Raw genomic sequence first — 27,399 nt, forward strand, 5'->3', positions numbered from 1 at the left:
GTTAATTTCAAAACTAGATTCCTTCCAACAGGGCAAAAGGTACCAGTTTTGGCCCTGGCCTATGTACATGAAACATTAGAATTTCTAGAAACAATGTTGTTTTTGTGTTAATATTATCTTAAAAAATGCAGTTAAGGTTTTCCTCTCTTGATGACCTGGGAAGCAGCAGACTTGAGAGGAGTTTTGTTGGGAGTATAAATGGACAGCTTGGAGACGTTAGGGTTTCCAGTAGCAGGCAGAAAATTCTAATTTGCTTCAGGCAAAATCCTGAACTGTCTTGTTGCTAGACATTCTTGTCCCAGTTACCATCCCCAGAGTACCTGCTTCAGAACCCTACAACTACTGGCTCCCAGAAGGTAATGCCACAACACATGAATGGTTTATTATGTTATCTGAACCCTTTTATGTAATTAGAGCTTAATTACATATACTAAAAATGCTTCAGTATGTAGAGTTATGTATTTCTTTAGAAAAAAAGAAATTAAGGGAATCAACTGTGTCGTAATGTAACTGAGAAGCTAAAGATGTAAATATACTTATCAAAAAAGGCATCTTACAATAAGTTAAGATTATGCTCTCTTTACTAATTAAAAGATTTCACCACACTTCAAAATGTCCTATCAATTTCTACTTCAAAAGAGGATACCATACTTTTACGGCAAACTAAGAACTAGAGGATGAACTGAAAAAGTTACTCACCTTGTGCAGTAATGATATTCTTCGCGATGAATGTCCTGGTGGGTGCCCACTGCAGGGGTGCTTGTGTCCCTGTGCTGCTGATTGGAGAACTTTGGAAGCAGTGGCCGTTAGGCCTGCACATGTGCTGTCTCTCCTTGTGCTGTGCCACAAGGCTAGTCAGCGCGCACGGGCTAATACCCATCAGCTCCTTCTCTACCGCAGAATCATTTACAAGAACTCCACAATAGAGGGGAGGAGGGCAGGTTGTGGAGCACCTATAACGAAACACATCTCTAAGAACCATCGTTACTGCACAAGGTGAATAACTTCTTCCTCTAGTGTCCCTATGGGTGCTCCACTGTGACTCCTGAGCAGTACCCCTTCTGGAGGGCCAGGACTTCATAATTGTGTCAGTAAAAGATGACAGCACTGTGGGGCCGAAGATGGCTTCGGAGGCAGAGACTCAAGTGACTGCATCGTGTTCTGTGAAAATGTGGACTGATGCCAGTATCACCACTCTACAGATCTCTGAGATAGAGACATTCTTGAAGGTGACAGATGAGGACATCGACCTTGTGGCGTGTGTATGAATAGGGCCTGGAAGGGTCATGGTGAGATTTTGGTAACACTGTCTGATGCAATTCAAGACCTATTTAGAGAGCTTTTGGCTGAGATTGCTGAGCCCTTGGATCTTTCTGCGATGGAGAGAAAAAATCAAGGGGACTTCCTGAAGACCCTTGTCCTGTCAAGGTAGAAGGCCAGGGCTCTCCTGACATCTCAGGTATGTAGTATAGCCTCCCTGTTGCCTTGGTCAGGCGTAGGATAGAAGATTGGAAGGTGAATCAACTGATATTTGTGAAATGGAGAGATTACCTTAGGGATGAATTTTGGATGCGACTGGAGTGTAACCTTGTACGGAAAAAATACTGTGTAAGGTGGATGCGCTATCAGAGTGGCTCTCTCTCCTATTCTCCTGGCCGAGGTAATCACTACTAGGAAGGCTGTTTTCATTGACAGGTACGTCAGCGAACAGGTGGCCATAAGTTCAAAAGGAGGCCTAGACAGCCATTTCAGTACTAGGTTTACATCCCACGTGGAGATAGAAAGTTGAGGTTGAGGGAAGAGGTTTACTATATCCTTGAGGAACCTTTTAGTGGTTGAGTGTGACAGCATTGAGTACCCCTCTACAGGTTAGTGAAAGGTTGCTATAGCTGCTTGATGGACTGTAAGGCCTTGTCTACACTACAGAGTTTTGTTGACAAAAGTCAGCTTTTGTCGACTAAACAGTGGCGGTGTACACACTACAGTGCTCCTTCTGCCTGGCTTTGCCAACAAAATAAAAGCACCTCGACAAGAGGCATAGAGCTTTTTGTTATATTGACAAAGTTTCAGTGTAGATACTGCACTTGGTTATGTTGCTGTAAATGGCCTCCAGGAGGTGTTCCACAATGCCTGACGGCTCTGGTCAGCAGTTCAAACTCCACTACACTCCGCTGAGGTACACTCGCTTCTGCCCCACCCCCTTTAAAGGTCCGGGAATTTTTGAAATTCCACTTCCTGTTTGCTCGGCGTGGACAGCTTACATTGCATCTTCCAGCTGACCATGGCAACTCCACACCGCAAATGCTCTCCAGCTTGGAGCATACCTGAGTTGTTGGATCTGCTGGCACTGTGGGGAGAGGAGGCTGTGTAGACCCAGCTCCGTTCCAGCCATAAGAACTTCAATACCTACGGTCAGATTTCTCATGGCATGTTGGATAAAGGCTATGAATGGGACACAGTGCAGCACTGTGTGAAGATAAAGGAGCTGAGGCAGACATACCAGAAGGCAAGGAAGTCAAACCGTCCCTGTGGTGCTGCGCCGAATACCTGCTGCTTCTATGAGGAGCTGGACATCATCCTTGGCAGCAACCCCACCTCTGCTGCCAAGAGCACCGTAAAGGAGGTTGAGTTGGAGGATAATGTGGAGCACAAGACAGGGTCATCGAGTGGTGTGGTAAGTCAGGACCTCTTTTCCACTCCGGAGGGGTCTAGCCAGTCCCAGCAGTCCGTGTCTAGCGTGCATGATGCAGGAGAGGGGAGCTCTGGTAAGTGATCTTTTTGAGTTGATGTCCCTCGATTATATGAGGTAGAGCTGTCCTTTGCTTTGTTATACGCTTCAAGTGGGTGAAGGGATAGAAACGTACAAGACTAGCTTGTGTTTGTGTGTGCTTCACATTCCCCTGTGCAGCTAAGCAGTGTAGCAGAACTGTGTGTTAATGCACACCGAGATTTCATGGGAATCTTTCCTGGAGATACTCACCAATCCTTTGCTAAAGGTTCCTTGGCAGAGGTGCTTTGTTCCTTCCTCCCTGCCCCCCGTAGGAAACTCCTATGTCAGTCAACAATCACTTATGCAGGAACCAAAGTGGCACACAGGCAAGTAGCATAGGGACCTGGTCTGAAGCTGCAGACATGCAGGAGATGCTCCCTTGCTTACCCTCAGGAGTGAGATATCAGCTTCAATGACCCCCTGCCTGTGGAAAATGTTGGCAGAATTTACAATATTGTCCCTAGTCATCTGCACGGATACCCTTAAAAAAAACAGGATCTTTTGCCCCATCTTGAGCACCAACACCTCCCCCAGGCCGAACTCATCATGCTTAGGGCGTTCACTTAGCTGTGTATATGCCAAGGGACGATGAGAAACTGATTCGTATTTTTAAAAAGGTGCATTTTACTATAATGATTCAAGGCCGTGCATGCACTAATAATCATGCTTCTATTTGTTTCTTGTGATTCTGCAGATATTGCCTTCAGGGCAACTTCCTACACACCGGCGGAGCGCCTCCACCAGATAAGGAAGCAACCAAGGAGGAGCAAGGAGGACATTTTGAGAGGTGCTCCAATCCTCAGAGGCCAAAAAACAACAACACAGGGTGTGGGGAGGGACCCTGAAGGGAAAATTTAAAATAGAAAGGAAAGTGAGGAGCGCATTGTAAATGGCCAGGAGCAGGTGATAAGTGATGGAGAAGCAAACAGAGATGTTGAAGTCCCTAATCACACTCCAGGCAGAACACGTGTGCTCTCCCTGCGCTGTAGCCAATACAGAACTGCTTTCCATGCCCTCCACAAACTCCTCCCACCACATTCCTTGCAACTTCCCAGAGCATTTTAGTTCCCTGTTCACTTCCCCCCTTCGGGCAGCTTCCAAAATGATAGCTGGACTTACACACAGCTATATGAGCCTACACTGCCCTTCACTGTTATCTCCCTTCCATCCAGCATTTTGTGTGTGGTGTTAATTGGTATTTAATAAAAACATACTCTCTGAAAGATAACCAATCTTTATTTGTCTCCCACACACCATATTTGCTGCTGGAATTAATACACAGTGGCAATTTGATCATCTGTTGAGTACATATCATGGTCAGGAATCATCAAAGTTTTCATGCAAGGCAGCAAGTTAAAGCATTGCAGAGTGCTGTATAGAAAGACCTTACTGGAGCTCATTCCCAAAATTGTACCTCAAAGCCTCCGATTCGAATAACACCCTATTGTGCTCCTCTAATAGCCCTGGTATCTGGCTGCTCAAAATCAGCCACCCAGCGATCTGTCTCAGCGCTCCACCTGGGGGGGGGAATTTTTTCACCCTTAGCATCACAAATCTTATGGAGCACACAGCAGGCTGCTATGACTATGGAAATATTTTCCTCATTTAGGTCTAACCTGCCATAAAGGCTGTGCCAGCGCACTTTTAATCTGCCAAAGGTACATTTTATGGTTATTCTGCACCTGCTCAGCCTATTGTGGAAGCGCTTCTTGCTGCTCTCCAGGTTTCCTGTGTAAGGCTTAATGAGCCATGGGAGTAAGATCCTATTCTAGGATCACTATAGGCATTTCAACATTCCCCACTGGAATCTTCTGGTCTGGAAAGAAAGTCCCTGTTTGCAGCTTTCTGTACATGCCAGTGTTCATGAAGATGCATGTGTCATGCACCTTCCCAGACCACCCCACACTGATGTTAGTGAAACTGCCACAGTGATCCACAAGCACCTATAACACCATAGAGAAATACCCCTTTCTACTGATGCACTCCATCGCAAGATGGTTCAGGGCCAAAATCGGGATATGCATGCCATCTATTGCCCCACTACAGTTAGGGAATACCATTGTAAAGCTATCCAGTATTTCATGCATATTGCTAAGAGTCACAGACCTTCGTAGCAGCATACGATTAATGGCTCTTCACACTTGCATTAATGCAGCTGCAACAGTGGACTTCCCAACTCCACACCGATTCGCTACTGACTGGTGGCAGTCTGGAGTTACCAGTTTCCACACAGCGATCACCATGTGCAGCTCTCCTTTTGTTGTCCTTGCGCCGCAGTACTGGGGCAAGCTCCGCACACAGTTCTAGGAAGGTGGCTTTCCGCATCCAGAAGTTCTGCAACCACTGCTCACCATTCCAGACATGCATAATGATGTGATCCCACCACTCAGTGCTTTTTTCCCGCAGCCCAAAAGTGATGGTCCACCATGTTCAGCTGCTCTCTGAATGCCAAAAGTAATCTGGTGTTTTCTTTCCATGGCACACAGCAGATCAGGCAACTCTGATTCCTGTTCAGATTGGGTGCTCATAATATATTGCATGACCAGATGTGTTCATAACACTGACTACAACAGTAGAGAGCAGTGCAGGATCCATCCTTTCAGACACAGATAGTGGGTGCACAGTAAACAGGGGTTGTTGAAAAATGCCATGAAATACAGTCGGAAGCCCATGGAATGATGAGATGGAAAAACTGCATCATGAGATATTGAGCCCGCACCCATGATGCACTGTGATCCACTCTGCCTTCCCATAAGTCCTAGCTGCACAAGGTGGTGAGTAGCACAGTGGGATAGCTACCCATAGTGCACTGCTCTCTGTTGATTCTCTAGCACCAACTGTGGACATGCTCTGCCGACAGAAGGAGCCTTGTGTGAAGAGGCACAAACAATGTAATTATACTGGTTTTTGATTGCCAGCGTAACTTGTGTAGACAAGGCCTAAGAGAACTTAGGTATAATCCTGACTTCAAGGGAGGTGTCAGTCTTCTCGACAAAGAGCTTTGTGCCCTCAAAGGGAAAGTCCTCAACGGTAGACTCCACCTCTTTTGGGAAACCCAACAAATGAAACCATGAAGCTCATCGCATCACCATGGCTATGGTGATGGACCTAACTGCCATGTCAGCCACGTTGAGGGCAGATTGCAGCGATGTCTTTGCTACTAATTGACGCTCTTGGATAATGGCCTTAAAGGACTTGTGATGTGCATCTGGCAACTTTTCCAGAAAGTCATTCAGTTTAGAGTAATTTATGTAGTTGTATTTCGCTGTGAGGGCTTGGTAGTTGGTGATATGGAACTGTAGAGTGGCAGAGTACGTTTTTCTGCCAAAAATATCAAGGCACTTCCAATCCCTATCATAGAGAGCAGCCCTTGACTGGTGTTGTCGGCCAAGAGAGTTGATGGCATCCACCACGATGGAATTGGGAGGGAAAACAGGAATTCAGATTCCTTGGCGGGGATATAGTATTTTTTGTCCACTCACTTGCTGGTTGGCTCCACTGATGCCACGGTTTGCCACATAGTCTTTGCCGGGTCCAAAATGGCCTCAATAATCAGGAGGGCAATAATTGAGGACGATGAAGAGTGGAGGATGTCAAGGAGCTGATGGTGGGCATCCTTGACTTCCTTCAGTAGTATCTGGAGGATGTCTGCAACCCTTTTCGCCAGCTCCTAGAAAAGACAAAAGTTGTCTGCCAAAGATGGTAGGGGAGGCATGATGGCTTTGTCCAGAGAAGAGGAGGATATGATCCTCAATGTCATTTCCTCCTCAGTACCAGCTTCCTGTTCCTCTATCTCTTGAGGCAGTTCCAAAATCCTGGATGCTGTGGCCGAGGGGGTGTGCTTGGAAGGTTCTTGAGTGAGGCTTGAAGCTTGAGGGGCATGCTGTCGGTGCACCACACAAGGATCCCAATATGGCCATTGGGATGGCAGAGAGGATGGTGGTGGTGCCTATGGGTGGCCGTACCAAGTCGATGGTGGTGGAGGGGCCATCTGTGGGTATATCCTTGGGCTCCGTTGGTAGTGAGCACCATATGGAGCTTGGGAGGAATATTGTGACACTACCTCTTCTGGCTCACTGTCTGAACCCTCGCTAGAGAGCAGAGGGAAGGGGCATAGCATGGCATGGCAGTGGGAATACTTCCCGTGACTGGTAGAAGCTCAATGCAGAGGTCTCGGTACTGAGAGGTGGGAACTCGGGTGCACCCAGCATGCAGAGGTCTCTGGAATGGCAGGATTCCACTGGTACCAATTGTCCCAGTGTCAGTGGTGGTGCCAGGGTTGGGAGGTGGCAGGGGGGAGACACGGAGACCTTGGTCTACACCTGTCTTTCAGGTACCAGGCGAGCTGTCGCTGGTGAAGTGGACTTGCATGGACTTGTTAGAGTGTTTACACTTGTCCTTCGGTACCAATGACTCTGTGCCCATGCCCATCGGGTCTGTGAGCCTGTCAGTGGTACCAGTATCCGTTGGTCTTCGTGAGGCATGTTTGCCAGACTGAGATGGTCTCGGAGCCAGCGAGATACCGAGCAAGATGGTGATCACTTACTGCTATCTCAGGGTTCACTAGGGGGACTTCCAAGTCTCTTTTTAGGTGATCTGTGAGAGGGGTCCGCAGCCTGTTTCTTCAACCCACATCCCTTAGATGTAGAAGGTTGTGAAGACTCATGTCTACCAGGCAACTGGGGCCAGACTGGGGCCTCTTCTGACAGAGCTCTCTGTCTTTATGGAATCTTGGCCAGAGTTGTTGGCAAAGACCACACTTCTGCTATATGTGGCCTTCCCCGAGGCAGCAAATGCACTGAGAGTGTTTACCTGCAACGCCTCTTTACAGGTGTGGCACTTCTTGAAACCTGGCAAATTGGGCATACCCCTTTGAGGGGGAAAAAAAAAAAGCAGGAAGAATATAAAATCTCTTTTTCTTAAAGGGTAAAATAAGACAGAAGACGAAGAAACCCTACAACTAATACTATAACTAGGAGGCTAACTATAAGTATGTAAAACAAGAGAACAATAGTCTTAATGGACTGCTAATGGCTCTGTCTCTAGCCAAAGGTGGTTGACAAGGAACTGAGGGGGCACGCTGACTAGCCTTGTGACGCAGCATGAGGAGAGACAGTGCATGTGTGGGCCTAACGGGCACTGCTACTGAAGTTCTCCAATCAGTAGCGCAGGGATGCAAGCACACCTACAATGGAGCACCCATAGGGACACTACTCGAAGAAGAAATGATGGGTTGTTTTTTTTGTTTTACACTTTTGTATTTACAAACAAATCACAAGAGCTGGTACATGATGAAAATACAACATATTTACTAATGATTGACATTTTATATACAAATATTTATCGTCCTATTTACATAATTTATGACTATATATTAATGCTTCCAGTTTATTCTTGGACAAAATCATCCTTTTTAATGAAAATTAAGTTTTGGAAAACATCTGAATGAGATAACCAAAATAATTATTGCATTAATCCCAACCTTATCATTCGTTTTACAAACAGACATCATGTACAAACACTTAGGGAATGTCTACATGAACAATTAGACTGCAGCCAACTGGGGTGTGAATATACCCCACACTGTTCTTGTGGACCCTGCTCTACATGTTAGCAGTCTGTTAGAGGGCTTTGAGCTAGTCACATTTCAAAAAGGACCAGATCAAAGCATTCTAACGAACTGTTAATACACCAGCAGGGACAACATGAATAGTCAGACCATGACAGGCTAGTGCCCGGGAGCTTCACGCCCCAGCCTGCTGTGGTCTAACGTTCATGCAGGCTAGCCCTTACATACAGTGTGTGTATTTTTACATGTATGTATAAAATATATAGCATAACTATAAACAAATATTGCACTGCAAATCAATTATGGGCACTCAAGTGCATTTTAACAGGAACTTACAAGATACAAATTGGTATATAACTACTTTTTATTTAAATCTTGCACACTTGCTCGTGTGGCCACATAATTTACTTATGAAAACATATCTTCTTTCATGGTTCCTCCAAAAAGCCAATCGTCTATAGCTATATATGTGCTGCTCTAGACCCGTAAACTAAGTTATTTCAGCTTTGACTTAACTCTTAGCATCAGTCAGCAAATACCACCAATTATACTAAATAGAGCATTAGCATGAATGGCATGGCTTTGTAAGGAATATCTCAAAACTGAAAGAAAATGGTTTTCTAAGGTCATGTCTATACCAGGAGTACTACAGTGGCACTGCTGCAGCTACGTCATAGCACAGACGCTTCCTATACCAAAAGGAGGAGTTTTTCTGTTGATGTGGGTAATGTTCCTCTCCTAGCTGCAGTAGCTAGGTTGACCAAAGAATTCTTCTATCGACCTAGCTGCATCTAGACCAGTGATTAGGTTGTCTCATAACTATGGCACTCGGGGGTTAATTTTTTCCACACCCCCTGCGTCCTTCTAAATTTTAACTGTAGATCAGACTTAAGTCTGGGGTCATTATTGTCATAGAAACAATCTGCCCTAGTCCTCCAAGCATTTGGAGAAGTTTAGGGGCCAAAAAGGGGAGGGAAGAAAGAAAAGAGTACTGAGTGAAAAGATGAGAAGAGAGAAGTGTTGGAAAGATGTAAACAGGATTTTGTGCTCTAATTATAAATAAGGTTGATATTACTGGGTTAGCAATTTCTGTATAAAATAGACCATGTTATTCAAGATTTTCATAGAAGATCTGACACAGGGGAATACAACTGAGCCATCAGTTATGCTATATGAAACAGACCTCTTCTGTCAAAAATATTCAGTAATGTTCCACAGGCTGTTGGAAGAATACGAAATGCAGATTTCTTCACAACAATTCAGTTTATGGGGGAAAAAGTCATCTGGCTCAAAATTCCTAATTTTTTGTTCAGGATTATTTCACATACAAGACAATTTATTATTAAGAAATTATGAGACACAATATGATCAATCAATTGTTCAGTAAAAACCTGCCTTTAGACGAGTGAATTTCAGATGAATTTATGGAAAGTATCTGAACTTGCAAGGATTACACCAGTGATTGTTTTATTTTCACAGCTGTCTAGGTTAAAATTCTATTTCTCTGATCAGTTCTTACCCAGTCACGTCTTCCAATATCTTTCTGGTGAACTTAATCCACCTGAAACAGGTACTGGAATAACAACCCCTTGTTTCTGCAATTCCCGTAAAACATCTAATATTGAATCTAATTCCACTTGAAACTTCTCCAGCTCTTGATTCTTTAGTTGGGCAAGTTTTTTCCACTTCTCAACTTCCTGGGTTTGCTGCAAGTCAGCAACATGTCGTGTTTGCTGCACTATCTGTAAATGAGAAGTTGGTTAAAAAGAAGTATATTGATTTCCAGTCATCAGTTCACTGAACACTGTTCCTTAGTTCAGACAGTCTCTTTGCAAAAATACATACTATTGTATTTTTAATTAAAGTTTCTGATGTTAAATCCCAAAGCCCACTGCTAATCATTATATGGAAATATTTGTTCTGAACACTGGAAAATGTACCTTTGATAGTAGCAATAAATTCCTTTAGACATTAGTGGGGAGAGGAAGGGGGGTTAATACCCAGTTCAAATTAAAGAAGCCTCACAAGAGATTAGTTTATTTTTTCCAAAGCTCCCAATTAAAAGTTTGAGCACTTAAGACTTTATGACAAATATTTAACACTTTTGAATATATCAGGCCCCGTGATATTGCTATACGTTTAAAAACTGTGTAACGAACTCTATAAATGCACCAAAAATAGCCTATAGTGACATTGCCCTGAGGCTGTTGCGGATATGGGTCTGAATGAGTTTTCACTCCTAATCTCACCAAATTCCAACAAGCTAATTTAAGCATGTTAGTGTCAAAGGAAATAAAAATCGATATGCCATTCTGAAAATGTAATGGCTATTCCAGACAGAGTATTTTATTTTGGAATGTGCTGTATAAAGCAAAGACATAATTTCAATCCTCTGTATTAACAAGATATAAATTGCCAGTCATTTTTATTATTCATGTGTATTACCGTAGTGCTGAAGGGTAAATCTACATGGTAAGCAGCCGCCCACGGCAATGAGTCTCAGAGCCCAGATCTACAGATTCAGGCTCATGGGGCTCATACTACGGTAAGAAGTTCAGACTCCTCAGGTTCTGAAGGCCAGGAATGCGGGCTGGGTTTCAGAAACCCAAACATATGTACAGCATTTTTAGCGCTGTAGCGTGAGCCCAGTCCACAGACCCAGACTCAGACTTCTTGTTGTGAGCTGATGCTTATCATTTAGACGTACTCTAAGAGCCCTAGTCATGGACGCTGATGCTTCTTAACATTCAATACATTAGAATGTCCCTTTTTTAGTTTATGCATTTATTTTTACTGATTGCTAGGAGTCCCATTGCAGATGATTAAATTTGCAAGTTGGGAAATAAGCAAAAAACAGACACAAAATAAACCCCACAACAACTCGTCAAAAGGAAAATTACTTAACAGTGATTGGTGTTTCTTATAGCGTTGCTCCTCTTTTACTGTACAAAAAAATCCTCACTGTAAATATTGGGTCAGATTGTTTATTTCAATGGTGTTACACCAATAAAGAATCTGGCCCTATGGTCCAGACAGCAAGGCAGTACGGAACTGCCAGTCAAGTCAAAGCATAAATCACACCTGCCTACTTGTATCTGAATTAAGGAACTTTCTAGAGTTGAAAAAAAAGGAAGTTACTCAGTACCTGAGGTTGTAGAGGTGAGTGGGTGGGGGCATGAGAAAGGGGAAGAAGAAAACAAATGTGTTATGTTAACTTGCTGCTTTGACTTTTAAAAACTGACAGCACAGGAATAGAAATAGGGCATTCATTGATGCTAATGAAGAAATAAATTGCTCCACCATCAGGTCTTATACATTTGATAGAATAACTTTCTTCTTTAAAAGAATCTAAGTGGACAGTTCCACCCTTTCTCTGGCACAATGGGACTTCCTACCATCAGGGTAAAGCTTGCAGCAGACAGGGCTTGCAGCTTGGTGGCCAGTCCAAGACTATGGAACAATGCCCAGGGGAACTAGAACCCATTATAAACCTCACCACCTTCTTCTCCAAGTTCAAGGTACACTTCAACTTTGCCAACTCCATTTCCCCCCAAAAATATTCCCCAAACGAAACCACTTAATTGCACATATAATCCTCTTCCTAGGAGAGCATGAGAGAAAGAATGAACCACATGTGACAGATACTAATCACACTGCTTAATGCACTACTGAAAAGCACTAAGATACGAAAGTGATGAGGGAAATAAAAGAACCTATACAGAATAAAGTAGAAGTAATTCTTTAGATATAAAATGATCCTTATAAAGATTACTAAGAACACAGAGGCTAGATCCTCCTATAAAATGAGGTACAGGAATCACTGAGAAATTATTTTACCTAGTTGAAATTATATATGGCTGTATGTTAGGTTTTAAAAAGAAACCTTAATTCAAGTACAAGTGGTCTGGAAGGGTTTATGCTTTGACTTCATTGGCAGTTCCTTACTGCCTTGCTATCTGGGCCACAGGGCCAAATTCTTTTTTGGTGTAACTCCATTGAAATAAACAATCTGACTCAATATTTATTGCGAGAATTTTTTTTGTTTGTAGAGTAAAAGAAAAGAAACACTATAAGAAGAAAAAAGATCCAACTCACCAAACAACCACTGGATTATACAATTGTCTAATATTTTTAATTAGCTTTTTGTGGATTTGGGATAAAGATAGTAAAGAAAGTCTATGGGCACTTTTTGTGAAAGTGCAAGGAGCATATGAGAAATATTTTGCAAGTTTTTTCTGTTTGTGTAATGTTTAGAAATTGAGCAAACATCTTATGTTGTTGAGCTCTATTTGGGATCTCAGACAACTCAGTCAATATTAAGTCCAGCCTAGTTTATAAACACACCGGTCCTCATTTTCTAAACCTAGTGTTCCTGTTTGTGCCCATATATGGCAATTTGGCACCTACAATTGCTGTCACTTTGGATTTCTAAGTATCTCATTTGAGATCCAATGTACAAGTTACTTTAATTGCCCCTGTAAATAACTGGGTCCAAGATTGCATGCACATTTTTTATGCACCAGTGGGCACAAAAAAGGACGACGACTTTGGTCATTGGTCAAAATGTATTTGATCCCTGCAGTATGGTCTGCAATAATTTGTACAAATGCTGTCAAAATACATAGGAGACAAGTACAGAGATGCTCTATTTTACCTGCTGAAGTTCTTGTTCTCTTTGTGCATGTCTGATCTCCATATACTTGATTTTCCTTTCTAGACACAAGAAGTGTTTCATCTCAGGACTTTGCCTCTCTTTAGCCTCTCTCAGTTCTTCCAACAGTTTTGCCATCTAAAATTTGAGGTATTTGTTATTTGTAATGAAGTAGTGTCAACTTTACTAAGTGTTGTATAAACAAACAGGATTTCCCATCAAAATGCATTTACGTTTCCTTTCACAGTATTTTAAATGTTAGCTCACCGTTATAATCCAAGCTTATTTTAGAGCCCGAAGGTTCTTGCCTCTTACTACTTTCCTCTGTGTTGCAGAAGGCTAATCTCTAATAGAATCATAAAACCACAGAAGATTAGGGTTGGAAGAGACCTCGGGGATCATCTAGTCCAACCCGCTACTCAAAGCAGGACCAACCCCAACTAAATCATCCCAGCCAGGGCTTTGTCAAGCCAGGCCTTAAAAACCTCTAAGGATGGAAATTCCACCACCGCCCTAGGTAATCCATTCCAGTACTTCACCACCCTCCTAGTGAAATAGTTTTTCCTAATATCCAACCTAGACCTCCCCCACTGCAACTTGAGACCATTGCTTCTTGTTCTGTCATCTGCCACCACTGAGAACAGCTGAGCTCCATCCTCTTTGGAACCCCCCTTCAGGTAGTTGAAGGCTGGTATCAAATCCCCCCCTCACTCTTCTCTTCTGCAGACTAAATAAGCCCAGTTCCCTCAGCCTCTCCTCATAAGTCGTGTGCCCAGCCCCCTAATCATTTTTGTTGCCCTCAGCTGGACTCTCTCCAATTTGTCCACATCCTTTCTGTAGTGGGGGGCCCAAAACTGGACTCAATACTCCAGATGTGGCCTTACCAGAGCCAAATAGAAGGGAATAATCACTTCCCTCGATCAGCTGTCGATGCTCCTACTAATGAAGCCCAACATGCCTCAGCCTTCTTGGCAACAAGGGCACACTGCTGACTCACATCCAGCTTCTCATCCACTGTAATCCCCAGGTCCTTTTCTGCAGAACTGCTGCTTAGCCAGCCGGTCCCCAGCCTGTAGCGGTGAATGGGATTCTTCCTTCCTAAGTGCAGGACTCTGCACTTGTTCTTGTTGAACCTCAGATTTCTTTTGGCTCAATCCTCCAATTTGTCTAGGTCACTCTGGACCCTATCCCTACCCTCCAGCGTATCTACCTCTCTCCCCAGCTTAGTGTCATCCGTGAACTTGCTGAGGGTGCAATCCACCCCATCATCCAGATAATTAAGATGTAGAGCAAAACCGGCCCCAGGACCGACCCCTGGGGCACTCTGCTTGATACCGGCTGCCAACTAGACATCAAGTGGTTGATCACTACCCGTGGAGCCTGATGATCTAGCCAGCTTTCTATCCACCTTATAGTCCATTCATCCAATCCATACTTTTTTAACTTGCTGGCAAGAATACTGTGGGAGACCGTATGAAAAGCTTTGCTAAAGTCAAGGTATATCACGTCCACTGCTTTCCCCACATCCACAGAGCCAGTTATCTCATCATAAAAGACAATCAGGTTGGCCAGGCATGGTGCCCTTGGTGAATCCATGTTGACTGATCCTGAATACCTTCTTTTCCTCCAAGTGCTTCAAAATGGATTCCTTGAGGACCTGCTCCATGATTTTTCAGGGGACTGAGGTGAGTCTGGGGGACTACAGACTCCTTTTTTTAAAGATGGGCATTATATTTGCTTTTTTCCAATTGTCTGGGACCTCCCGATTGCCACGAATTTTCAAAGATAATGACCTATGGTTCTGCAATAACATCAAGCAATTCCCTCAGCACCCTCGGATGCATTTCATCCGGCCCCATGGTCTTGTGCATGTCCAGGTTTTCTGAATAGCCCTTAACATGTTCTTTCACCACTGAGGGCTGCTCACCTCCTCCCCACACTGTGCTGCCCAGTGCAGCAGTCTGGGCGCTGACCTTGTCTGTGAAGACTGAGGCAAAAAAAGCATTGAGTACTTCAGCTTTTTCCACATCATCTATCACCAGGTTGCCTCCCCCATTCAGTAAAGGTCTCACGCTTTTCCTGACCACCTTCTTGTTGCTAACATACCTGTAGAAACCCTTCTTGTTACCCTTCACATCCCTTGCTAGCTGCAACTCCAGTTGTGCTTTGGCCTTCCTGATTACACCCCTACATGCTTGAGCAATATTTTATACTCCTCCCTAGTCATCTGTCCAAGTTTCCACTTCTTGTAAGTTTCCTTTTTGTGTTTAAGCTCACTGAAGATTTCTCTGTTAAGCCAAGCTGGTCGCCTGCCATATTTGCTATTCTTTCTGCACATCAGCATGGTTTGTTCCTGCGCCCTCAATACAGCTTCTTTAAAATACAGCCAACTCTCCTGGACTGCTTTCCCCACACATATTAGCCTCCCAGGGGATCCTGCCCATCAGTTCCCTGAGGGAATCAAAGTCTGCTTTTCTGAAGTCCAGTGGAGGATGGCTAGCAGTCGTTTTCCTTCAGAACTCTCAATGCAAATTCATACGTTTGCCAAGAAAAGGGCTGGAAGGTACCACTTACTCTCCAGCTCATGCAGTTCCTGCTGACCAAGAACCTCAGAGGGCCTGATCCTACAAACCCTTACCTATACAATGGGACAACTACTCATGAGTAACAGTTTGCAGAGCTGGGACCACGTTGGACCCTTTCAGTCAAGGACTTTCTGAACCTGCCATCTGAATTCAGTATGTTTTGCTACCACTTACATGTAGACCACCACACTAGAAATTATGGCAAACAAAAGTAAATGCATGTATAGGAAAACATTTTTAACCTGGATGCTTAAATCTCTGTTTAGGCTCTTAAATGTAAGTGACCTGATTTTCCAAGATGCTTAGAGGAAGTTGCAGGCACATAGCACCTTGGAAATCAACACAGGGATTTGGATGCATTGCTTTAGGACCTCACATTTGTAAGTGTTGGCTTATATTTTTAATTTAAATCACACAATCAGAGAAATTAGAGATTAAAATGATCTACTTGTCCATTTCTCCAAGCCAATGTATAATTATTCCTAATATATATTAACCAGTCCAAATTATTTATTTTTTACTCAAAGCACATTGAGATATTAATTAATCCACAAATACAGTAACTTCTCACTTAACGCTGTCCCGGTTAACATTTTTTCGTTGCTGATCAATTAGGGAACATGCTTGTTTAAAGTTGTGCAATGCTCTCTTCTAAGGTTGTTTGGCAGCTGCCTGCTTTGTCCACTGCTTGCAGGATTCTCTGGAAGAGCAGCCCCTCCTCCTGGGGATTAGAACTGGAGGGAGAGGGGAGCGGCACCCCCCCCCCATAAGCTCCCCTAAATTCCCTGTAAGGTATGTGGCTCCGCAGCTGCCCAGCAGCAGTTCAGGCGGCCCTCCCCCTACTGCCATGCTGCTCCTGCCCTGCCCTCTGCCTTGGAGCTGCTCCCGGGAGCTTCCTGCTTGCTGTGGGGGAGGGGGGAGGGGTGCTGATGTCAGGATGTCCCCCTGCTCCTGCCCTCCGCCCGCCGGCACCGTAGCCCCTCTCCACAAAGTGCAGGACAGGACAGTCACAGGGCTCCGGGACAGAACAGGGGAGCTTGCAGGAAGCTGTTGCTTCCTGTCTGATCTGCTTAAAAGGGCAATGTACTTGAAGGGGGCTCAGCATAGGTAAAGGGGCAATGCATCTCTCTCTCTTTCTCTCTCATGCATGCACCCCCCAGCACTTTGGAAAGTCAGCACCTGTGCATCGCTGTCAGGAGGAGGGAGTGGTGCGCTCTAGCTGGATAGCGTGGGTTCATCATCATGTTCAGCTTTTGCAGGGAAGTGTTTGCAGCTACTGCCCTGCATCTATTGTGTTTCCTCCCTCCTGCCTCAGTCCATGCTGCCTTGTAGAGTGTGAGGCTACATTAACAACAGCAAAAATAACAAGGAGTTCTTGTGGCAACTTAGAGACTAACAAATTTATTTGGGCATAAGCTTTCGTGGGCTAGAACCCACTTCATCAGATGCAACAACAGCGGATTAATCCTTGAGGGCTCAGTCAAGTGCTAGTTCATCATTTAGCAGCAAGGCATTCCCTGGGAAATATTCCACCCTCTTACTCCACCACCTCAACCAAGCTTCACAATCACTCATTGCTGTGTATAATATTAAACTGTTTGTTTAAAATTGTTTAAAACTTATACTGTATATAATGTCTTTTGTTTGATGAAAAAAATTTCCCTGGAACCTAACCCCCGCCTATTTACATTAATTCTTATGGGGAAACTGGATTTGCTTAACATTGGTTCGCATAAAGTCGCATTTTTCAGGAACATAACTACAGCATTAAGCGAGGAGTTACTGTAAAGGAAACAATTGTATAATTGTAAACTAAAGCCCCTCTCTCCTTTTACATAATAAAATAATGTATTAAGAAATAACTTTTCACAACAGTTTTCAGATACAGACTACATATTACTTTTAAAAAAAAAAGACAATTTGCACAGAGACAAACAATGTTAGAAAAGGTAGTGCTGGAATATATAACACAGGGCTAACATCTCCTCTTGTCTAATGTTACAACTTTAAACTAATAATCTGAAAATTACCTCATCAATGAATTAAAACTTCGTTTTGGAGGGAAATGAATGGTTGAGGGATTTTCTCAAGAGGCTACTGACTGACCCTCTGAGCCACATAGGACAATCTTCAGAAATTCGATAGGTGGGGGGGGTACCTGCTGGACCTCGGGGCTTCAGCCCTGTGGCTGGGTTTGGGGTTAGGGGTTTCTGCCCTGCGGGGAAGGGGGTCTCGGGACTTCAGCCCCGCAGGGTGTGCATGCCGGGGCTCTGGGCTTCAGCCTTGCGGGAGATGCCTGCTGGAGCTCGGGGCTTCCAGCTAAAGCCCCGAGCCCTGGCAAGTGCACCCCATGGGACTGAAGCCCGGGGCCCCCCTACCCGTTGGCCAGAAGCCCCTAGCCCCACTACCCTGCCACAGGGCACAAGCCCTGAGCTCTTCCCCCTCGACCAGTCTGGTAGGCGGAGAATGGGGGGAGGTGTGAGGGACTCCGCGAGCTGCACTTTAACTGTAAAAGAGCCGCATGCAGCTCACGAGCCACGGTTTGGCTAAGCCTGCTATATAGGTTACTTTCTGTTCCTTGTGTTTTTAAGTGGTACTGCAGTTTGATGCACCTTTGTTCCTCCAGCCGCTATCTATAAATTGGTTAGTCTCTAAGGTGCCACAAGTACTCCTTTTCTTTTTGCGAATACAGACTAACACGGCTGTTACTCTGAAACCTGTCATTATGCAAGGCACTGCATTTAGCCGTATGGAGTGGAAATCTATCAACTGCATGAAAAAACTTGTACAGATACAGCACCCATTTTTTCATGCTTTGTGTGTATAAAAAGATCTTCTATACTTTCCACAGTAGATATCTACACTTGTGCATTTCAAAAAGGTTCCATCAGAACTTTCTAGAGTCCTTAATTTCTCCATGTTGCTTTCCTGAAATCTAATACCCAGTATTGCTGTATTCTGAGAGTCCCCACTCATCCCCATTCTTTACTATTCTGAATTCAAAATAGCTGGAGGTGACCAGTTCCAAATATCAGTATGACAGGTTTCAGAGTAACAACCGTGTTAGTCTGTATTCGCAAAAAGAAAAGGAGTACTTGTGGCACCTTAGAGACTAACCAATTTATTTGAGCATAAGCTTTTGTGAGCTACAGCTCACTTCATCGGATGCATACTGTGGAAAGTACAGAAGATCTTTTTATATACACACAAAGCATGAAAAAATACCTCTTCCCACCCCACTCTCCTGCTGGTAATAGCTTATCTAAAGCGATCACTCTCCTTACAATGTGTATGATAATCAAGTTGGGCCATTTCCAGCACAAATCCAGATTTGAAGGTGCCACAAGTACTCCTTTTCTTTTTGCAAATATCAGTATGCTCACATCCTCATGCAGTACCATGTAGAAGCAGATCCAAATATAGGGCATCTTTTGGTTAAAGTCTCAAATTTTTAAGTCAAAGTTGTCTTCTAGTGAAGCTAGGAATCTGTTATCTAACAGATTGGTGTCGTTAATGCGGCATGGCTGTGCACAGCAATTCAGAGGCAGATTAGCATTCAAAATACCTGAATTACTTGTGGCTCTCCCAAAGTGTCCATATCTTCATTTAAGGCACTGATAGTTTAAATAGATGAAGCTCAACCCCATCCCATTTAAGACTGCCAATAGTGATTCCCCTGTAATGACGAATCATATTTGCAGCCTCCATTTGTTTTATTTTCCAGTTTAACTACATTTGGATTCTAGGCACGAAATGGTTAAAAGTTATTTTACAGTAACATTAATAGTTATTACATAAACTGAACAAAAAAAGGCAAGTGAAGTTTTACCTTGAAAAGTCACAGTCTCACAACGATTTCTAATGCAAATTGCTCACTTTACAAATACAATTATGTTTTTTCTAACTGTCAGCCCTTCAAACTCAACCTGGAATCTGTAGTTCAAGTAGTAGTCTCTCTCTCTTTCTTACATATCGTCACCAGTAATGAAAGGACACACTAGGGACAGATCTTTTGAGTAAGAAGGGGCTATTTTTTACATAGGCATTTTTCGGAGTAGAGCTGAACTTTGAGATTCATAGAAGATGAAGATTAAGCATCACTAGAAGGACATTTTAAAGTTGTGATAAAGCACAAAACCTCCTCTTGCTTGAGCACATACCGTTATAGAAGACGTGAAAGAAATAGCAGCAAGGGCTATGGGTAAGATTACTAAAATTTCAAACATTTAAAACCTTATAATGGAAAAAATTGAAGTATTGCTAAAATAAAATCTATGGTATTTATGATTTTAGTGTTAGAGTGACACAGCATTAGCAACATTGTTCAAATGTACTATCCTCAGCAAAGCCTTCAATTGAAAAAAAAGACAAAATTTATCATCATCATGATGGAGGACAGTTTTACAGGTAATAGATGGTATAAAAAAAGACAGACAACATATAAGTGTGGGATATCCTACAGAACAACAAAACAAATGTAGTCAAAAGCAATATTTAAAATACAATTGGGAAGTAACTGATCAGAAAAAAATAGCCACCTAGACCGGATATTATAAGTTAAGGAATTAAAGCAGAGGTGTGATAATTGAATGTCTGAAAACAGAAAAGGTCTAAAGGTTTTAATGTGCTCATATTTACCCGGTGGATAGAGGAACAGATAGAGATTCAGAAGGAAGATTTATTCCTGCATTGGCAGTGAGATGTACCAGACTCACGCAAACATTCTAGTACCATGGCTCCCTTACAGAACAAGTTTCAAATGCAATCGAGGTCTAGAGATCCATGTTCAACTCCAGGAACATATTAATCAAAAGAGGAATACAATCCAGACAAATGATCTTTGATAGTATTTTGATCACTTTCACTCTGCTCTTAAGAAATCTGGTAACACTGGAAACAACTCAGTAACTCTCTTTTCTGTGTGACATCTCCAAAGACAAAGCTTCTTCATGAATTCCCCGATTTTCTCTTTTGTATCTAGTACATTTGTCTTCCTACCTTAACACTTCAAGTTCAGTGCATTAAATTTGCCAAATATGCCTACCACATAAGCTAATATAATCAAGAAGTCCATATTATACACATAATCTGCAAGGTCGGTTTTGCAGAGGAGGAAAATTCTGATTTCGTCTTGCAATTTAAAGGCACACTGTAAAACTTTCATACATGACAACTCCCAGTCTTCACTGTGAAACAAAAGCTGAGAGTAGTCAGAGCCCATCATTTCACACATTGTACTAAGACCATGTGTGTTCACTACCCGGAATTTTATAAAATTAACAATTTTAAAAACAACATTGAGGGCCATGTGTACTTCAGGTTGCAACTTCTTCAATACCAAAGCATAGTGATGAATCATACAGCTTGTCCAAATGCCTGCTGGGTCCACTTTCTTAACTCATGTTGCAACCACACTTTTCTATCCTGTCACGGCTGCTGCCCCATCAATGTACAGCCCTACATATGTATCCCACTTATGACCTTCTGGAAGTAGAAGGATCTTGCCAATCATGTGTGATTGTTTGCATTTTGCAATTTGCATGGCCACAACATAAGATGTTTCTAAGGCTTTTTGAGGAAAAAACAGTTACTTACCTTATCGTAACTGTTGTTCTTTGAGATGTGTTGTTCACGTCCATTCCACATTAGGTGTGTGCGCGCTGCATGCTTGAGCGTCGGAAACTTTTTCCCTTAGCGGCTCCCATCGGGGGGCCCCGAGTGGCACCACTGTGCCCTGCCGCCCAACCCCCTCCAGTTCCTTCTTGCTGGCGACTCCGACAGAGGGGTAAGAGGGTGGGTCGTGGAATGGACGTGAACACCACATCTCGAAGAACAACAGTTATGAGAAGGTAAGTAACCATTTTTTCTTCTTTGAGTGCTTGTTCACGTTTGTTCACATTAGGTGAACCACAAGCTTACCTCTGGAGGAGGGTAGGAGTCATGGAACAACTGAGTGGAGGACCGCTCTGCCCACTGCCGCGTCCCCTCTGGCCTGCTGGTTGACCGTGTAGTGGGTCGTGAAGGTGTGCACCGAGGACCAGGTGGCTGCTCTGCAGATCTCCTGGATCAGGACCTGTGCCAGGAAAGCCGTGGAAGTCGCTTGCGCCCTGGTCAAGTGGGCCGTGACTGACGGGGCCGGAACACCTGCGAGCTCATAGCACGCCCGGATGCAGCTTGTAATCCAAGACGAGATCCGCTGCGCCGACACCGGGAGGCCTTTCGTCCTCTCGGCTATGGCCACGAACAGCTGCACTGATTTACAAAAGGGCTGGGTGTGCTCCAAATAGAACACCAGCACTCGACGGACATCCAGGCTGTGGTGACTCGGGTCCGTAAGGGGTTTTGGATAAAACACCAGCAGACAAATGTCCTGGCCCAAATGGAATTGCGAGACCACCTTAGGGAGGAACTTGGGGTGTGGTCGGAGCTGCACCTTATCCTTGTGAAACACTGTATACGGTGGCTCAGAGGTGAGAGCCCTCAGGTCAGACACCTTTCTGGCCAAGGTAATGGCCACCAGAAATGCCACCTTCCAGGAAAGGTGGAGGAGGGAGGGGCTCGAAAGGGGATCCCATGAGCTTAGAGAGGACCAAGTTAAGGTTCTGGGGGGCGTGAGTACAGAAAGATCCTCTCCAATCCTTTAAGGAACCGCCCCACCACTGGGTGGGAAAACACTGAGCCCCCCGAAAATCCTGGATGGAAGGCGGAGATGGCTGCCAGGTGCACTCTGAGTGAGGATGGGGCCAGCGCCTGCTGCTTAAGGTGCAGGAGGTACTCTAGGATGGCTTGCACCGGGGCCTGGCACGGCTGCACCTGTCAGGGCTCACATCAACATGAGAACCTTTTCCACTTGGCCGTATAGGTAGCCCTGGTAGAGGGCTTCCTACTGCCAAGCAGAAAATGCTGCACAGGAAGGGAGCACTGGCTCTCCAAGGCGTTTAGCCACCGAACTTCCATGCCATCAGGTGTAGTGATTGCAGGTTGAGGTGGAGAAGCCGCCCGCTGTCCTGCGTGATGAGGTCCCGATGTAGGGGCAGGACTACCGGGGCCTCCAACAACAGCTCTAGGAGCGTTGTATACCAGCACTGTGGGAGCCATGTCGGGGCAATGAGGACCACCGCTGCCCTGTCCCTGCGTACCTTGAGCAGGAACTTGTGTACCAAGGGGAGCGGGGGAAAGGCATACATCAAGCCCCTCCCCACGGGATTGCAAACGTGTCTGCGACTGGGCCCGGGCTGTGGCCCTGGAACGAGCAGAACCATGGGTAGTGGGCACTGACCCTGGTGAAAAACAGGTCTAGCCGGGGAAACCCCCACCTGCAGAAGAGCGAAAGCACGACGTCCGCTCTGAGCATCCACTCGTGCGTGCGATACAACCTACTGAGGTAGTCCGCCAGCTCGTTTCGCACCCCCGGGAGATATGATGCCTCAAGATGAATGGCGTGGGCTATACAAAAGTTCCAGAGGAGAAGAGCCTCACGACAGAGTGGCGAGGAACAGGCCCCACCCTGCTTGTTTATATAAAACATGGCAGTAGTGTTGTCTGTCAGAATTGTCACGCTGTGACCACTCAGAGTAGTGTGAAAGGTCTGGCCGGCTAGATGACCCGCCCTGAGCTCCTTCACGTTGATATGGAGCGACTGCTCTGCTCCGGACCGCAACCCCCAGGTGAGCCCCCTATCCGTGGTCTGACGCATCCGTCACCAGCGTCAGGTCCGCTTGTGGGGCAGCAAAGGGGATGCCTTTGAAAACCACAGGCTGGGACTGCCACCACAGCAGGGAGTCCAGCACATCCCTTGGAGCTGTCACTACCAAGTCCAGGGGGTCCCTGCCTGGGCAGTACACCCGAGCGAGCCATGCCTGCAGAATCCTGAGTCTCAGTCTGGCATGCCTGACCACTTGCGTGCATGCCACACCTGACTGTTGTCATTGGAAACTGGCGCAGGGAGGTCACCGCATGCTGCATAGCCCGGAATCGGGATACTGTAAGGCTTGCTCTGGCCTGCACCACGTCCAGGACCGCCCCGATGAATTCCACTCTCTGCGTGGGCATGAGAATGCACTTGGAGACGTTGACCAGGAGCCCCAGCTCGCGGAACAATCTCAGGGCCACCTCCACGTGGCCCTGCACTTCCACTTCGGATCAACCTGTCAGGAGCTAGTCGTCGAAGTATGGGTAAACCCGGATCCTCTGCCTCCATAGGAAGGCCGCCACCACCGCCATGCATTTTGTGAATACCCGTGGGGCTGCGGCTAGACCGAATGGGAGAACCGCAAACTGGTAATGTTCTTGGCCCACAGTGAAGCGCAGGAACTGCCGATGTGCTGGCTGGATGGCGATATGAAAGTATGCGTCCTTCATGTCGAAGGCGGCGTACCAGCCCCCCGAATCCAGGGAAAGGATGATGGTGCCCAGAGAGACCATGCGGAACCAGCCTTGACCAGGAACTTGTTGAGCCCGTGCAGGTGTAAAATGGGAAAAAGGCCCCCTTTGGCCTTGGGGATGAAGAAGTACCGGGAGTAGGAACTGTTCCCCTTTAGGCCATGCGGCACCACCTTTACCGCCCCCGCCTCTAGCAGAGAGCGAACCTCCTTCTCTAGGAGATGCTCGTGAGAGGGGTCCCTGAAGAGGGACAGGGAAAGGGGGTGGGAGGGAAGAGAATTGCAGTGAGTACCCGTTCCGTACCATGCGTAAGACCGTGCGTACCAATGGTCTGACGTAATGCTGGACCACGCAAGGGAGAAAAAGGACAGGCTGTTTAGGAAACAAAGGAACGGATCCTCCATGTCTAGCTGGCAGCCAGTATCAAGTGGAGTGCCCCAAGGGTCAGTCCTCGGGCCAGTTTTGTTCAATATCTTCATAAATGATCTGGAGGATGGTGTGGATTGCACCCTCAGCAAGTTTGCAGATGACACTAAACTGGGAGGAGAGGTAGATACGCTGGAGGGTAGGGAATGGATACAGAGGGCCCTAGACAAGTTAGAGGATTGGGCCAAAAGAAATCTGATGAGGTTCAACAAGGACAAGTGCAGAGTCCTGCACTTAGGACGGAAGAATCCCATACACCGCTACAGACTAGGGACCAAATGGCTCGCAGCAGTTCTGCAGAAAAGGACCTGGGGGTGACAGTGGACGAGAAGCTGGATATGAGTCAACAGTGTGCCCTTGTTGCCAAGAAGGCCAATGGCATTTTGGGATGTATATGTAGGGGCACTGCCAGCAGATCGAGGGATGTGATCGTTCCCCTCTATTCGACATTGGTGAGGCCTTATTTGGAGTACTGTGTCCAGTTTTGGGCCTCACACTACAAGAAGGATGTGGAAAAATTGGAAAGAGTGCAGCGGAGGGCAACAAAAAGGATTAGAGGACTGGAGCACATGACTTATGAGGAGAGGCTGAGGGAACTGGGATTGTTTAGTCTGCGGAAGAGAAGAATGAGGGGGGGATGTGATAGCTGCTTTCAACTACCTGAAAGGGGGTTCCAAAGAGGATGGATCTAGACTGTTCTCAGTGGTAGCTGATGACAGAACAAGGAGTAATGGTCTCAAGTTGCAGTGGGGGAGGTTTAGGTTGGATATTAGGAAAAACTTTTTCACTAGGAGGGTGGTGAAACACTGGAATGTGTTACCTAGGGAGGTGGTGGAATCTCCTTCCTTAGATATTTTTAAGGTCAGGCTTGACAAAGCCCTGGCTGGGATGATTTAGTTGGGGATTGGTCGTGCTTTGAGCAGGGGGTTGGACTAGATGACCTCCTGAGGTCCCTTCCAACCCTGATATTCTATGATTCTATGATCCGGTGACTGGTCTGGTACGCTGTCCCCGAGCGCACCTTCAAAAGGCTGGCTTAGTGCCCAGCTGGTTCTGACCCAGAGCATTATTGTAGTTATTATTGCACCATCGCCTGGTATCCCTGCCTTGCCTATGGTAAGGATCATGCCTATGACGAGGCTGGTACTGGCACTGAGGGGGAGGCTGCGGCTTTAAGAGCTTCCTCTGAGTCACCAGGGTGTGCATATCCAGCAACTTAAGTGTAGCCCTCAAGTCCTTGAGGCCATGCTGGCTTGCATCTGTCTGGTCCAAAAAGAGCCCGGACCCTTCAAAGGGGAGGTCGTGAAGCGTATTCTGGACCTCAGGTGGCAGGCCTGACTCCTGAAGCCATGCCGAGTGCCTCATGACCAGTCCCGAGGCAACTGTTCTGGCCGTCGCGTCTGCTGAATCCAGGGAGGCTTGGAAAGAGGTCTTAGCTATTGCCTTGCCGTCGTCCACCAGGGCCGTAAACTTCCGTTGGGAACCTTGCGGGAGGTTGTCCTTAAACTTCCCCACCGCCACCCAGGAGCTAAAATTCTGCCTGTTGAGGATGGCCTGCTGGTTAGCAATCCTCAACTGAAGGCCCCTTTACGAGTACACCCTTCTGCCAAAAAGGCAAAGGCATTTTGCCTCCTTGGCCTCAGGGGCCGGGGCCTGTTGTCCATGGTGCTCCCTTTCATTCACCGCCGAGACCACCAGGGAGCATGGACTTGGGTGGCAGAACAAGAATTTGTAGCCCTTTGATAGGGCAAAGTATTGCATTGGCTGTTGGACTGGTGGAGGCCGGGGTCTGCCAAAAAGTCTTATAATTCGATTGGATGGTCTTAATGAGTGGAAGCGCTATTTTAGATGGATCTTTGGGGCTCAAAATGTCCACCATGGGGTCTTCCTGCTCAACCGTCTCCTCGGCCTGCAACCCCAAGTTCTAGGCCACTCTACGCAGTAGCTCCTGGTGGGCTCTGTGGTCTATGGGTGGAGGGCTGGACACTGCTGTACCCGCCACCGCCTCATCCGGGGATGACGAGGAGGTTAGCAACTGCTCAACCCCCTCCGGCTGGTGGTCCTGCTCCCCTTCTCCCATGGGAGGGGCCTCTGGCTTGGGCCAGGGCGGGAGACCTTGGGGCGGCACCGGACTCGGTGCTGGTCTCTCCGGTTTATCCTGGGAGGATGCTGGAGGCCTGGATACTGTAGCTTCCAGCGCCGTCAGGCGTCAGTGCGGGGACCGGGACCGCTGCACCAAGTAGCTCAGCCTGGACGGGGCCCCTTGGAGCTGTTGATAGGCCCAAGGAGTCCAGAAGGGCCAATGACCTGGCGGCCCCCACTGGGGGTGCCAACCTGTCTGAGGGGGTCCCTGCTGTCTGGAGCATGGTGCAAGTAATTGTAACGGCCGGAGTCGGTGCCAGACTGCGGCGACGCCGACTGCAAAGGCCATGGCGGTGCCGACGATCTGTGCCGCCAGGAGATCGACGAGCAGCTCCTAACCGAACGGGAGCGGTACCGGTACCGATATCCCCAGGACCGGGAAGGGGACCTGGACCGGGACCGGGGCCAGCGTTCCCGGGACAGGGGTCTGCGGGAGTCCTCCAGCGAGGGCAATCTCAACTCCTCCCAGTGCTGATCACTAAGTGGTGCTGGAGAGTGTTGTGCCCCTTCCGTTACTTCCTCGCACCGACCCACTCCCAGTACCGTGACTTCCTTCTGAGCCGCGGGTAACTGGGAGTGTGCAGACGTGGAGCTCAACCAGGACCAACTCTGGGAGCGATGCCGGGACAATGTCCTTGAACAGCACACCATTGCCGACTTACCCCTTGACGGCACCCGTGGCATGGGTGCCAGAGGATTCTCCCTATATGGGAGGAGGCTCGTTGCCAACAGCTCAATGAGGTCCTTCGCTGCCTCAAAGGTGCCAGGCATGGAGCGCTGATCCATTACATCCTCGAGCCCATCGTCCACACTGAGCTCACTTAGGCTTGGGCTCAGTGGGACTTGTGGTGCTGAAGCCACTGGTGCCAGCGCC

At 46.3% G+C, this 27,399-nt stretch overlaps 1 protein-coding gene across 4 annotated transcripts in view; it reads right to left on the reverse strand.

Annotated features, from left to right (window-relative positions):
* Window positions 1–591: 591 nt before the first annotated feature.
* Window positions 592–27,399, reverse strand: part of CEP162 (centrosomal protein 162) — a 95,099-nt gene continuing 68,291 nt past the window's right edge. For 2 of the 4 annotated variants that reach the window (XM_074948049.1, XM_074948047.1), the window contains exons 26-27: window positions 12,994–13,128; window positions 8,096–10,081 (exon numbers count right to left, since the gene is read on the reverse strand). In XM_074948049.1, coding sequence (XP_074804150.1) covers window positions 9,863–10,081; window positions 12,994–13,128 — 354 coding nt within the window. In that variant the 3' untranslated portion in view covers window positions 8,096–9,862. Of the gene's footprint in view, window positions 954–8,094; window positions 10,082–12,993; window positions 13,129–27,399 lie in introns of those variants that run through there. The other 2 variants (XM_074948048.1, XM_074948050.1) reach the window with 2 other exon arrangements.

This window comes from Natator depressus, chromosome 3 (genome assembly GCF_965152275.1).
Source record: "Natator depressus isolate rNatDep1 chromosome 3, rNatDep2.hap1, whole genome shotgun sequence".
In the NCBI taxonomy this organism is placed as follows: domain Eukaryota; kingdom Metazoa; phylum Chordata; order Testudines; family Cheloniidae; genus Natator; species Natator depressus.